The 14,599-nt window shown below is 39.7% G+C and overlaps 1 protein-coding gene across 2 annotated transcripts in view; it reads left to right on the top strand.

Annotated features, from left to right (window-relative positions):
* The window catches only part of LOC121182909 (ephrin type-B receptor 1-like), a 69,705-nt gene that overhangs the window by 13,295 nt on the left and 41,811 nt on the right, over positions 1-14,599 (top strand). Inside the window, exons 1-3 of one of the 2 annotated variants that reach the window (XM_041039548.1) lie at positions 8,544-8,567; positions 13,190-13,252; positions 13,911-14,201. In XM_041039548.1, coding sequence (XP_040895482.1) covers positions 8,559-8,567; positions 13,190-13,252; positions 13,911-14,201 — 363 coding nt within the window. In that variant the 5' untranslated portion in view covers positions 8,544-8,558. Of the gene's footprint in view, positions 1-8,543; positions 8,568-13,187; positions 13,253-13,910; positions 14,202-14,599 lie in introns of those variants that run through there. The other variant, XM_041039547.1, reaches the window with a different exon arrangement.

The raw sequence follows: 14,599 nt of genomic DNA, 5'->3' as shown, positions 1-14,599 counted from the left end.
TTCTAAATGTGTGAAAGTGGCCTCTTAGCATTTGGTTAAATAAGGGGGGATTTAAAATTACACATGTTAAAGCACTTGTTAAAGCAAATGTAATGCTGTTTATAAACTGACTGTGTGTTCAATGTCACAGCTTCCATGAATGAATCAATAGCCCTTGGTCACTTCAGACATGTCTGTAATAACAATTTCAGTTTCCAATAGAAGGTGCTGCACTGGATGCCAATTAGCCTTAGAACGTGCGCAGTAAACCTCAAGAACATTCTTCATTTTCTCAGAAAGTCTAATGAAACAAATGTTAAATCAGGGGATTGCACTGAGTTACAGGCACTAGTGGCAAAGGCTTTGGCCCAAACGTGATGTCAGGAGTTGTAAGAAGGTTGGATATAACACACCGTAGTTTTATCCTTCATGTTATCAGTCTTAGTCTTCATTTTTGATTTTCCAAAAACAGATGTGGCAGGTCTGCAACTAATGATTATTGTCATTACCAGTTGTCTTCTCGATTAATTGATCATCATTCAGAATTGATTCATAAAGTGCCCATGAATAGTGAAAATCACCCTCAGAAATGAGTAATGCCCAAGCTGAGCAAATTCTCACATAGTTGAAACCAGAGAATGTATGGTAATTTTGGTTTTTAAAAATTTAAACGACAAATTCATTATCTAAATCCTTGCTGTTTATTGTTTACTGTCAATTTGCTAATCGTTGTATTGGTTTGGCAACAGAAATCTGAGAAATTCAAGAGAAGAGAAACCTTAACATGCAGAACCAAAAATGTCGTTTTGCATGACTAGAGACTCCCAGGTGTAAGAGAGGAACCTACTCTTTAATGTTTATACATGAAATTCTGATTCATCTGACTGACTTTCTTTATACATTACTGCAAATGTTCTTCCTCTCAGGGGTCATGCCAGTAGCCGCTCTGCCTTCACTTTGTGGTCTACAGTGTGTCCTCCAGCTTGCAGCTCCACACACTGACATGACCAAGCTTCATACTGTGCGGGCATGTGTCTCTTAGCCATGTTACACATTCAGAGTTAGCATAAGGTGACTCACTGAGTTAGCGGATGTCTTCCAGGCTGAACATGTGTCACCAGATCGACCCGCTGGTAGATTGAGATTGTCAGGGGAGATGCAGCAGAGGCATGGTGGCATGTGGTCAGCTGATATCTCCTCCCTTTTTTCTCTTTGCTCATCTCTGTCTTTCTCTAGCTGTCTCCGGGGAGACAAACGGAGACACATGCTGACATGTGATAAACAGATCTGTGACTAATGGTCTGCCTTAATAGAATACAAATTAGATGATTAGACAACCCCTTTTATGCCAAGCAAGGAAACTGCTGACGAAATAATGCTTAAAGCTTGAGTATGCTGGTTTTTAATGATCTCTTTATTGCACAGCATGTCCTATCTATCTAGTATAGGCGTGGTTTAACACTGGTATATTAGTTTGGTAGTATGTTTTTTTTCTTGGAAAATATTGAATATTTACATATTGATTGTCTTGTCAGGTCATGAATTATATGTTCATGTTCAGATGAAGTAGAAGTAAATGCTGGGGACTATTTTAAGCTGCAGATTAATACACGTCCAGTTTTAGGACAACAATGGAGCTCTAATGCACAGAGGAATAAGACACACAGTATGAGGTTTTGGCTACACAGACAGTAGGTGTAAGGTGTATAAACGTTCCCTTTGTTGTTATTTAGGTACATCAGCCTACGTTTGTCCTCTTCTTGTGCCGTCATGATGTAGTAAACAAGATGTTTTGATGATAATTGACTTTGAACACCACAGTTGTATTCTTGCATTTGTTAGTGGGACATTAATGCTGTATTATCTCTCTGCTACAGTGTGACCGTAACAACATAAAAAGGAACGTTTGTATGATTTTCAGCTTAGTGACATTACAGTGGCTAGTGTCAATAAAGACATCTAGGAAAGAAAACTGTTTATTAACAGATGCAGTATTTGCACTGCATGTAGTGGTTGATTGGTAGAAAATTCATTCAAAATATTTTAAATTAAAAATGGGCAAAATGTTTAAAGATTTGCCAAAAATACACAGGTTTGAGCTTCTAAAATGTTAATATGTTTGTTTCTTTTATGATATAAAATATATCAAAAAATATCAATAGATCATTGGTTTTAGCACTATTGTTTTTTGTTTTGTTTTTTTTAAATGCATTACTTGTAATGCACTTAATGTAAATGTAATGTTTGGTTAAAAATGAGCTTATTTTAAAAAAATTGCAGCAGCTGAAAATCTTGGCTTGATGCAGGCTAAAATACGCAGAGATGATTTGTTACTTATTTTTCTCCACATTGCCTTCTCCATGTGCTTACATAAACTTAAGAAGCTGTAATGCTGCTGGGGGTGTATTTGTGAATAGTGTGAGCTTGTCACCATTTGAAATGAGGTGTAGATGTACTTAGACTCACAATACACACTGTGGCCCATTTCCTTTCAGATGTGTTCTATTCAGCTAGCGAGCCCTTTTCCATCAGGCTTTTTCTGAAGTCCCGTCTAAAATGATTTTTAAATGCCCCACTTTGATTGACTTTAACTCCTGTGGGTTTCTAAATTATTGTCAGTTTACATTCCAAAATGCAAAAGAAATATAAAATGGAAGTATATTTACTTAAGATTGATTAGATGAAAAAAAATGTGGGGGATTGAGGCTTTTGATGTTGGGGCTTGGAGATTAAATGTTGGCGTTTGGAGCTGTAGTGCTTCAGTGTGAAGCTTGCCGTTGTGCCTCGTCTGATTTGATGTCCCACTCCTCTTTCATTTCTGACTGGCAGCTCAGAGACGCACACAGTAGAAAAATTGGAAATCTCTTGATACTCTTAAAGCCCGAGTGGATTTTGCCATGTAGTTTTGTGAGTCTGTGAGTTTTATGACAGCTGAAGTTGTTGTCTCATTTACAGTGTGCTCTACATGTCACATTAAAAGTTGAGTAGATTGCCAGATTTTGACTTTTAAACTAATGGAAGTATAAGCTCACCTCATATAACAAGCTCAACTTTCCAACTCTGGTGAAGATAAACCTTTCTTATAATGTCATCAGACAAACAGGAGAATAGTTCTGTTAATTCAGTGTTACTTTCTGAGAGGGGAGCGCCGATTTTTATACAGAAAGGTCAGTCTGCAAGTCATAAGGAGTACTATCCAGCCTGTGGCAACAGTTATACTGTATATTTTCAGTTTTCAGGCTGTGGTGGAGATTTGTCAATGGTGACACAGTTCCCCCAATGAGTAATCTTGACTTTGGGTTGAAGATCACAGATTTATACTAAAAAGCTTGCACTGCTGTTGGTTACATGGGTAATTTAAATAAGTGTCTGGAGCTTGACTCTTACGAGATACTAAAAAATAAGAGTGTATTAATCATTACTACCATGAATTGTGAAGGTTAGGAGTCAAGTATTATTCTGTAGATAAAACATCAAACTACAAGCTTTAAATGGTCCACAAGTACCAGTTTAAGAGCTGTTTCCATTTCACTTGGCTTCAGATATGTGCTGACATGTTCCAAACTGAATGAACATCTGGATCAGTCACATCTAACTGGCATCGTTTGATAGCACCATGTCTGCGTAGCCGGCACAGTGAAAGCAGTATGCGTTGACACACAATGTGTTCAGACACAGTTCTGCGTGTGGGTCACCCATGTTTTGGCAACGCTCAGCCCAGATTCCATTCACTTTAGTTACATATGTACCATAGGGAGGAATAACTTAAGGAACAGAAAAATATTACCCTATTACCTCAGTCCTTTTTTGGGGGGGTTCCTTAAGTTAATGCACTTTTTGGGAAGTGTACTAACAAAATCTGAAATTTGCCCACATAATTTCTTGTCCTCTGCTTGCACCCTTTATACTAAACTACCTATCCTATTTAAGTCTTCATTCACGTGGAGGACACCAGCGATCATGCATGCTAACAAAGTACAGACACTATCATCCTCCTCAAACTCCATTGTATATTTCTGCGTGGATTAACATTTCATTTCTTTATATTTCCATTTAACAAAAGAGGACAAACGGGTCCTCACCGCATTCACCATATGTTCCACAGTGAACACGTTTATGCCCACAGAAGCTACATCATCCTCACCCATGCCCGCTCATGTAGCTCTGTGAATTACCCACCCTATCAACGCACTGAATATCCACTTAAACAAATGATCCAGCGTGTGATGATGTCTAATGTGCCGTCGTTCTCCTTAAAAACAGAGCATGTCAGTTAGATGCCTGTTCTCCTTGTGTTAGTCACAAAGGCACAAAGGATTCTGCCACAGTGACAGACTGGATGCTTCACACAGCACTTGTGTCTCTGAGCGAGCGGGCGCACGTGTGTGTGTGTGTGTGTGTGTGTGTGTGTGTGTGTGTGTGTGTGCGTGCACGTTTCTTTTTGTAGTAGTGGCAGTTTCATGTTAACTTTTCATCCAGAGAGAGACAAAGACAGGCTTCATCGGGGCTCAGTTCTAAAAATAAGAACCCAATATGTTCTCGTTTTATTGTTGTGCCGTTCCTATTTTCTAAAAGACAATAAGTTAGTTATTTTTTTATTTTACAGTGACTAGCACACCCTGTTGTCTAAAAACTCAATATGTTGCTGTTATATTTATAGTGACAAGCCTCTGCTGTGACAAGCAATCATATTTTGGAGAACCACAATACATCTTCTGTGTTTTTAAAGCTGCAAACCTGCCCTGCTTCTTTAAAAACAATGTATTGTGTTGACAGGTCTGCCCTGTTTTACTGTGTTGTATTGAGTTATCCAACATATAATATGTCTTAGTGACACAGTCATCAAACTATACCATTGTGAAGAAATCCAGCATTATAGGAGCTGTATACCAGCATGTCTCAATGTTGACAAATTATGGAGAAAGCTGTAAATTGTCAAAATGTGCAGGTATCAAGGGGGGAAAAGCTCAGCTGAAAGGCTGAGATAGAGGGTTTCTGTAGGACAGTGATGATGTGTTATTTTTTTCCAACAGCGACGAACATGTCCTCTTTCATCAAGTGAAATCATGACACCACAAATTTTCTAGGTCAAGGCTGTTAACAACAGATGCGAGAGGGGAATAAGGACAGGTGAAATCTGAGGGTGAGAGAGAGGCACACAGGAAAAGACAGAGAAAGAAGCAAAGACAAGGGACCAAAAAGTCCGGAGATTGAGTGTGTGTGTGTGTGTGTGTGTGTGTTTGTGTTGGATGTTTTTTCAATACGAAACTGTGACACAGATAAGTGCTCATGTGTGACAGCTCGGTTGTTCTTTTCAACACAGCGGCCCTGTACCACTCGCAGCTTCCATTCACAACAACAACGACACGTTAGCAATGAGAAAAACAACCTGATACTTCAAGGCACTGGTTACATTCGTGCACACGTCTGATACTAAAGATCTGTTGCTGTGAGACCACACTGCTTTGTGGGAAGACTTGGCCTGAAAACGTCGACCATGTCTTTCCCTGTGATGGATGGATGAAATCTGAAATCCATTCAGCTGTTTTATTATCTGTTTACCACCTGTTGTCGGGTAATCTTCTGTTCTTGCTAGCTGCTGGTGCTTTGGGTTGGTGCTGATTTTGGTTGATTTTTAGCCATTTGGGGGCCAACAGACATCAAGCAGACACGGAGCAACATTATCATTCATTTGGAGCCTTGTCTGGTCTGTCCAGGCATTATCTACGCAGATGTTTGTGTGAGGCTCCCACGTTATAATCTATAGCCACAGGTGTCAGGGTTAATAAATAAGAAGTAGTAAAACAATAAGTGACTACAAAAAAAAAAAAAAAACACTCACAGTACCCATTCCTGATGAATGAACTGTAATATTTAACAAGGCCATCTAATACAGAAGGTGCTTTAAAAATCAAGCTGAACCACAATATTCCTTAGTTTTCCAATGCTTTCCTCATAGTAGGTGATTGAAAGTGACTTTCTTCAAATCCACTTTTGCCTGTTTTAATGTAACACTATTATCAAATATCTTAATGTATTTCATTTTATTCACCTGAAAAGCTCTATTCAGAATGATTTGTGTTCCATAGTCTCTATTTGAGCAGGGATGGAGGTTCTTGAATTACCTCTCTTAGTAAAAGGAGTTTAAATGTGCATAAATAAGAGTGGAGCTGACAGTAGCTGAGACCAAAAATACTTTAAGAGGCGTAGCACCTAATTTAGCTGCAAGGAACTGGAGAGCAAAAGCTAAAATCCACAAAGAGCAATTCAGAAACCTAAAATGGAACCTTGACATAGGCAAATTTTATCATCAAGATTGTGCTTTTGACACAAGCGCACACCGAAAAAAGCATCACCTCTTGTTTAAAGGGAATGGGAAAGGAGTCAAGGGAGCAGTAAGATTCAACACTGGTCTTCAGATTATATTATACTCAAGTATATGCAGAGGAACAAGTTTAGCTTTAAAGAACTGTGGAATATGAAAGCATTTTGGATAAAGGTTCTTATTTGAACAACCTCTTAATTCGCCCAAAAGTTCAACTAAGAGTTTGTTGTCTTAGTTGAACTTTTGGGCAAATTAAGAGTTCAGCTAAGAGTTTAGTGTCTTTTGTGTTCAACATAAACAAATACTGTCAGGCTGCAGGTAGACCTTTCCCAAAACTAGTGCACAGGGTTTCATGGCCATGTGTTGAAGTCCCTACAATGTGTGAAAGCAAATAAACAGGGATTAGCTAGTAATACACTAGGACCAAGAACCCGATGTGTCTGATTTGTTTGGTGCAGCACACAGAGGAGAAGTCAAGAAGGAAATTAATACCAGTATCAGCAGGAGTTAGCAGAGGATGAGGGACTGACAATAGCATCACTGACTCTGTGGTTCTTTCAGATGTTGTCAGTAGAATCCTAAGTCGATTTTTGGTCCAACATTTAATTCTGTAGTCACAGAGCCATGTGCCATGGGAAAAATAAAACGGATAATGCAAATAACAAACAAAAATGTCAGTTCACTCCTGGCAGCTAAGCCATAACAATAAAACTAAGTCACACTTGTTTGTTGTACACAATTTTTTACCAAATTACGGAAACACAAATTTGAAAGACATTTTGTCAGCTTGCTGCTGATCCCATAGACATCCAGTAACTGAATCACTCAAGAGTAAAATACAATTCAGCATATCTTCAAACTGCACACAGATCTAACACAGTGTACAAAAGAAAAAAAAATGCCCCAAAACCAAATTCACTCTGTAATTTATCACATGATGCTGTCATGCTGTTGTGAAAAAAAATGTAATTTTGTCCACAACATCTGTGGCTCCTTGTGTAAATTTACTGTTATATAGTTATGGCCCTTTTTTTTTTTTATTTTGCTGATACAATGCGTTCTTCAACTGCTGACCGGGCTATTTTAAGACATCAGGGTCAGCTCATTAGCCAGTGCTTCAGAGTGATGTTGAATGTGGAAATTATTGGGAGAGACTTTGCAGGCTGCGTATACACTATATATATATATATATGCAACTAAGTGAAGGGGACTGAGTGCGGATAAGAGTGATGTTGAGACACCAGAGTATAATACTGAGTTTGCTGGAGCTCCAGTGGGTTTAATGCAGGAAAACATTTTCGACAGGAGCAGAAACACTAAACACAGTGGTGGAATGGAACTATGTACAATTTACTTACTTACTAAGCTAATTCCTACTACTACTCCACTGCATTTAAGGGGGATACTTGTTATGCCGCTGTATTTACCGGGTACATACTGTATTTTAGTTTTTAACATTGATTACATAGTTTCCAGAGGAGCAGTAAATGTTGACCCAGGTTTCCTGTGTAAAAAGCTGTTATGTGTAAGCGCTGCAGAGTTTGTGTTTGTGTGTGTCTGTGCGCATACATGTGTTTGTATAGCCAGTGTACGTATATTTGATTTGTGCAAGTGCACATCTGCATCTGCATGTGTGTGCTCTCGACTGAGTTGTCCTTCTGCGGTGCTGTCAGTCTTCTCCAACTCCTGATTGGTCAACAACCGCCTCTGCGGGCAGTATGACGTCTTACACTCCAGGAGGGCTTTTAGTGTGTGTTTGGCTAAACCACAAGTATGATGCTCCCAGGCATACTTTCTTTCTTCCTCTCAGAGGTGTACGCACATACAGTATATAAAGTACACACACACACACATTGACAGGCATAACAAGAGTACTAATTTGCAGCATTTGAGCAGCAGACTAAGTAGGTTAGGCTAATTAGGATAAGATTAACTGACCTCACTTGCTTTTTGACCACAGGCATGTCACACACATACAGACACACACACTTGTAAAGAGAAGGGAGAAAGAGAAGGAGACTTTGAAGCAGTAAAATTACTTCTAATTCAGCATCTGTGATGGAAATACTTTTATTTCTCCCTTGTGGGCCACAACAAGGCTTTAACGGCCTCTTTGACTGCTACAATATTGCACAGATTTACCTGCTGTTTCCTCTGCCATAAAATGGCTTTGGTTTCATTCAGCGGTGTTGCGTTGGTTGAGGAGGTGCACCACTGTGGGGGAGGTGGGCACATTGCGATCACAGCCTCCAATATGTCAAAAGTAATTAGGCTGATCGGAGAGTATACCCTATTATGCACAGAGAGGTGTGTGTGCTGTGTGCTGTTAATTAGACTGATGAGTAGATACACTCTAATAAGCCCTGCATAGACCCTCAGCTACCTGACTGGTTTTGGTCTGATTAGACTTCTTTCCTTTCAGACTGAGAATGTATGTTTGCTGACATGATTTGGTTGTGTTTTTCTTACTCGTGGACCAGAGATCTGGACAAATATATGAAGACTAGATCTGAAACCATTTAATTGCTTAGTTGATCAAAGAAATTAATCTGCAAATATTCTAATAAGTGATTTCTTGTTTCAGCCAAAAAGGCCAGCTGATAATATATAATAATAAAGTATTGTTAGTTGAAGCTGTAATAAGAGGAGAAAGATTATCAGACATTTGGTAGAATTTCTTTTTTTTCTTCTTCTTATATTTATTCAATGCAAAATATTGGATATATTTAAAAAAATATATATTTGGCTTCACAGTTTTACTTTTAATGTTAATGTTTACACCCACATTACTCTCCCTGTGCTTGATCATTATTCTTAAGCTGTGCTTGGGATGTATTAACATAAAATGATGAATCACTGAGGTCTCCCAAGAGTTCCTGGGTATGATGGTGCAATCAGTTTTCAATAAATTAAAAATCACCAGCCAAGTTTTTATATTGTATGCTAAAATTGCCTGAGAGTATGCCTTTAACACCCTGTTTTGATGTAGAAAGATGGTGGTATGGTGGAGTATGACAGCCATTGTTCTATTCTTAAAGCAAAGCCCTGAATCAAATCCTTTCTTGCGAGACTTTGCTGGAAGGTGTAGCATGTAAGACTACACGAGCTATTCCAACATGTCTGTCAACACTGTGGATTTATTACCACTTTTTTTTTTCCTTTCTGCCTCTCTTTTACCCAAACTTCAAAGACCTCCGAGCAGGAAAAATATGCAGGGTAGAAATAAACTGGGTCCATTTCTGCTTTAGATCGGCTTTTGAAAATCTTTGTTGACAACATGCCACCAAACGCACCGAAGCTACAAATTAGATAGTGACAATTGTCACCGTTTGAATAAGCTTTGGTCCAAGATTGTGATAGTCGACTGCATTTTTGCATGACAAGCATTTCATTTCCCAAACGACCTTCACTCCCAAGGGAGAGCTGAAAAACTGGGTTCTGCTGTAATTAGGCTAGCTCGCTGACAAAAAAAGAAGCACCCAAGGTAGAGGGGGGGATAAAAGACAGGAAGGTAGAGTGAAGGAGAGGATGAAGGTGGGGAGGGTGTGAGGAGGAGGAGAGCAGATAATGAGAGGCAGGGTGACAGAATGAAAGAGTGCAGGAGGAGGAGAGCATGTCAAGAATCAAGGGGGGGGTTGCTTGCCTGCAGCTGCCTCATGGTGCGATGTCGTCGAACCTTCTCACCATGTTTTATTACAAAGGGCTCTATGTTAAGGTCTGTGTTGTCAGCATGCCAACTAACTTATGTCGGCTCCAGTGTCTCAGCGTGTCCGCTTGCTGCATTGTGTCGCTGTTAATTTTGCATACACCCACAAGTAACACAGAAGAGCTAAGGAACCTGCCTGAGCAAAATGTTGGTTATAAAAAGTACATTAAAGGGAATATTTTATTTATATCATTATCATTTACAATTTTTTTTATATTGAATTCTTGCTCCATTTTCTGTATTCCTACTGCTAGCAGTAATGAAAAAGTAAGTGTTTTCCATTACTCTACCATCCCAGATTTTTTGATAGTATGGGGTTTTGCACTCACTGTACATTAATTACATTAACATGCATGAACATAGCTAATGTGATTAATTTATCTCTCTTATTAAATATCTCTCATTTTCCCTGCTTGTCAGATTTTGCACATAACAAAGAGAAAGACGCTGAGAATAGTTAGGGCTGCTCACATAGCAACATTTCACCATGAAAACAGTGGAATCTATAATATGAAGTGACATGTTTTACAATGAATGTTGCCGTCTGGGCTTTGGCTGTCAGCTAGCTTTGTTGTTGAGTTGTCATACACTTCTTAGCTTTCACACACCTTTGTTGCCATCTGAGAGGGTATGATTAGCTTTGTGATGTACAGAACTGTGTCAGTGTGTCACCCAGCTGTGATTTAATCAGTGTGTCAGGTTAGCATGTGAGATTACTGTAGCAGATAGAGCTGATAGTGTAGGTTCAGGTGGGGACATGAAGTCAGTAGTGACAGAGCAGTCAGAGTGCTACAGCACTCATTCACACATATGTATGTTCATTTATTTATTTTATTTTTATTTTGTATTTATTTATTTATTATTTGCAAATCTAGGAAGTTAAATCCCAGACAAATCATGCAAAAATCATTCAAAAATCCAATATTGCCAAATAACAGCTAGCTCCTGCTGGCTAATTACTAATGGTAATCACCGGGCCGTGGCTGAAATGCAACTACAATTGCCTCCACCCTAGTTACTCAACTTTCTGCTGCTAACTGCTGTTGCTTGCTCATGCCGTTGCTAATGCTGCATTCACGGCATATTGTTTAAACTGTAATTATGAGCAGCCAAGTGGTAAAATTCATTCACGGCAGCCTCTGACTTGTAATTCTACATCTAAAATATTACGAATTTCTGGCACCAGCGAAATCTCCCACTTGAAAGGAACTTCAAACATGACTGCAAATGCATCATCATCTGCAGTGACTTCAAAATAAAATCAAATATTCACATTAATTCAGTCCATTCATCTTATTTTATACAAACCGTTTGTATCGTTATTACTTGGTAAAATGCATAACACAGCAAAAGCAGCTAATTTAGGCTGTTAATCTGAAATGATGATAGGGATAGCAGTGGGGCTAAATACCTTGGAATAACATGTAAAAACACCCAAGCAGTAATTACAGGTGTTTTTCCTGTTCCTCCCTTTCTGCTGACACTGCATGAATGCATCAGTAACACTTGTTACTTCACTGTTTTTTTTAAGGCATCTGTTACTATTTTCTGTGCCTAACTGCTTTCTGTTAACTGCTGTGTTGCTCAGTGCTTTCTGTTGGTAACTGCTGTTTACGGGCCAGCAGTCATCACCGCAATCTTTACCCTAAGGGATTAAATAAATTACTGTTTCTTGGATAGACCAAGCATTTCAACATACTAGTTCATTTTATACAGTAGTAGTATGATCATATGGCACACATGACAAGTCTGTAGTTGGTCAGTGAAAATGTAATCTGAGTAAAGATTACTGATCTACCTTTTTAAAAGGAGGAACATTAGGGATAAAACATGTTATATGGTGACAATAATGACATAAGATAAAACGATTAAAGCATCTTTAGGCTACCGAGCTTGTATGTATTTGCGTTTCAGTATGCACCATTTCTAGGTGAGAACCACACCGAGAGCAACCAGTAAATTGCAGTCAGAATATGTAGTGTGGTGCTGTTGAGTTGAGTTACATTACATAGATATGTGTTCCTATTATTTAGCCAACCATTACTGATATAAAAGGGGTGAACAAAATAATAGAAACACCAGAATACCACCAGGTGTCCATAGACTTTATGTAGCAATAAGATGCAAATAGCATGCTGCTGCTGTTAGAATAAAGCAGCAGAAAATGCTGCGACGCATAAACAGCATTACTTCCACAGCAGCTGCAGCTGACAAACACATACAGAATGCTACATCGCAAGGCAAAGCAGTACTTGTTAGTGCTCTCCTCTGTACAGTGAGTTACAACAATCAGTCATTTGTTACACACATCTGTCTGAACGTCACTCTGTGCGTCTTATGCACCACAAAGTTTTCCACAATCTGTTCTACATTCAGCTTCTCTGCTAGTTCATTCTCAATGCAAAATATAACCAGTCCACTCAGCCTCCTCCACTGAGCCGAACGAGCTCTGCAGTCACAACAGGGATCATCAAAAACAGCAGAGGAGGTGCACACCTCGCCGACAGAGGAAGTGAACATAGAAGTCATTTAGCAATTTAGTAATTTAGCATTGCTAACATTGCTAACAGCATGCACCTGTTGGTCATGCAACGTGGCAGGTGCGTTTGATTTGGGACACTTGCAGTGGTCACCGGGTGGTACATTTAATCAGTGAATAATTAAGGAAGATGCAACATTTTTTTTTAATCCATGCAGAGATCAAGTGAATCTTAATCATGGCCAAATACTGACATCATCCTTCATTTTTCTTACACCCCTGGTTATACCTTGGCACTGTCCAGTGGAACAGCTGATAGCAGCTGAAACTTGCTTTGATGTGAAAAAAAAAAAAAAAAGCACAGTGATGACATTATTTCTAACAGGTCTAAATCTGTTTTCATTGTTTCACGTTTTCATTTCCTTGTTACTTTTGTTTATACTGCATTAGCATAACCAGAGGCCTGGTTTATTTGCGGCTACTTATCTCTTTTATCATAGGATGTGGGAAAAGAAGAAAGGGAGAAGCATTGCAGAAAAAGTGTAAAGTGGGATTTTTCTGAATATGAATGACACGCATCACTGTGCACTACTAAAATTGGTGTCTGAGCTGACTGTTAATTAAACTCATACCTGTCCTCTTCCTGCGGCTCACTCTTCTCACCTCTCTCCCTGTCTGTGTCTCTTTTTGTGTGACAGAGACAGTGATGGATACAAGGACAGCGACAGCTGAGCTTGGCTGGATATCATTCCCGGCCAATGGAGTAAGAGCAATGTGCAAAAGTGTACTGTATGTGCATGTAGGTGTGTGTGTGTGTGTGTGTGTGTGTGTACCCTTGGGAAAAGCAGATTGAGTACACTTTACAATGCTCCATTAACTAGTCTGTCAGAATCTTAATTACAGTGGCAAGGTGACACCAATTAACCAGTATTGATGCAGAGTAGGATTCTGATAGATCAGAGAGGTGTTGCACACAACAGTCTGCAATAGAAACATGAATAGATAGAATAAAATGAAACACAGTAGAATGGAATGAAATAGAACAGGGTCTTCCTGCTATTTTCTTGAACTCCTTAGTGTTTTTAAATGCTGGCTTGGCAACTAGCTGGTTACATTGGTCTACTGTGTGTGTGTGTGTGTGTGTGTGTGTGTGTGTGTGTGTGTGCTTGAGATGAGTGGCTCTAATTGTGATGAATGGTTGTCCCCGTGCAGCTCAGAACAAGGTAGACGGGAGGGAGAAAAAGTGAATGAGGGAGGGGAGTGGGAGACACAAAATAGGAGCAGGGGAAAGAGAAAGTTTAATTTGTGTCAGGTCTTGGTAAACCCATTAATCATCTTAGCCTCTCCTCTCCCCTCTTCCTTTGCTTCCTCCCCTCTCATCCATACCCCCTGCCCTTTCCTCACACATACACATTACCCAGTGGGAGGAGGTGAGTGGCTATGATGAGAACCTCAACACCATCAGGACGTACCAGGTGTGCAACGTGTTTGAGCCCAGCCAGAACAACTGGCTCCTCACAACTTACATCGACCGGCGGGCGGCGCAGCGCATCTACGTGGAGATCCGCTTCACCGTACGTGACTGTGCCTCAATCCCCAGTGTCCTGGGATCCTGCAAGGAGACGTTCAACCTCTACTACCTGGAGACCGACAGGACTGTGTCAGAGGGCATCAAAGGGGTGGAGTACTGGGCCAATGCACCTTTTCTTAAGGTAATGGCCCCAAAAACCAGAGCCTTTGAGTAGAACAGCAAAACTTGAAGAGCTGCTGGTTCTGGGAGTATTATCTCACTCTAAATTAACATTTCAAAGTAAAAATTTTAATGATAATCTCAATGTTACTTAGCACAAAGGCACCCATACTGTTGGGGTATGTTATGCCAAGGGTTCAGCATGGATTATCATTTTTTTGTGACTTTGGTATGCTAAATAGCAGTGTTAAGTGCTGTACTAGCCCGAGTCTCATCAGTTGCAGCTCTGGAGAAAATGCAGGCCAGAGGCTGTTATTCTGTGCATATTCATTATATCCGTCGCTCTCAAGTGAGAACGACGGAACTGAGTATCTCCAAACTTGACTGAGAAAGTTCTCCTGCTTAAAACAAGTAGCAAAA

This window comes from Toxotes jaculatrix, chromosome 6 (genome assembly GCF_017976425.1).
Source record: "Toxotes jaculatrix isolate fToxJac2 chromosome 6, fToxJac2.pri, whole genome shotgun sequence".
Taxonomy (NCBI): Eukaryota; Metazoa; Chordata; class Actinopteri; family Toxotidae; genus Toxotes; species Toxotes jaculatrix.
Note: the sequence above shows the minus strand (reverse complement) of the source record. Positions and strands in the feature narration are given on the sequence as shown.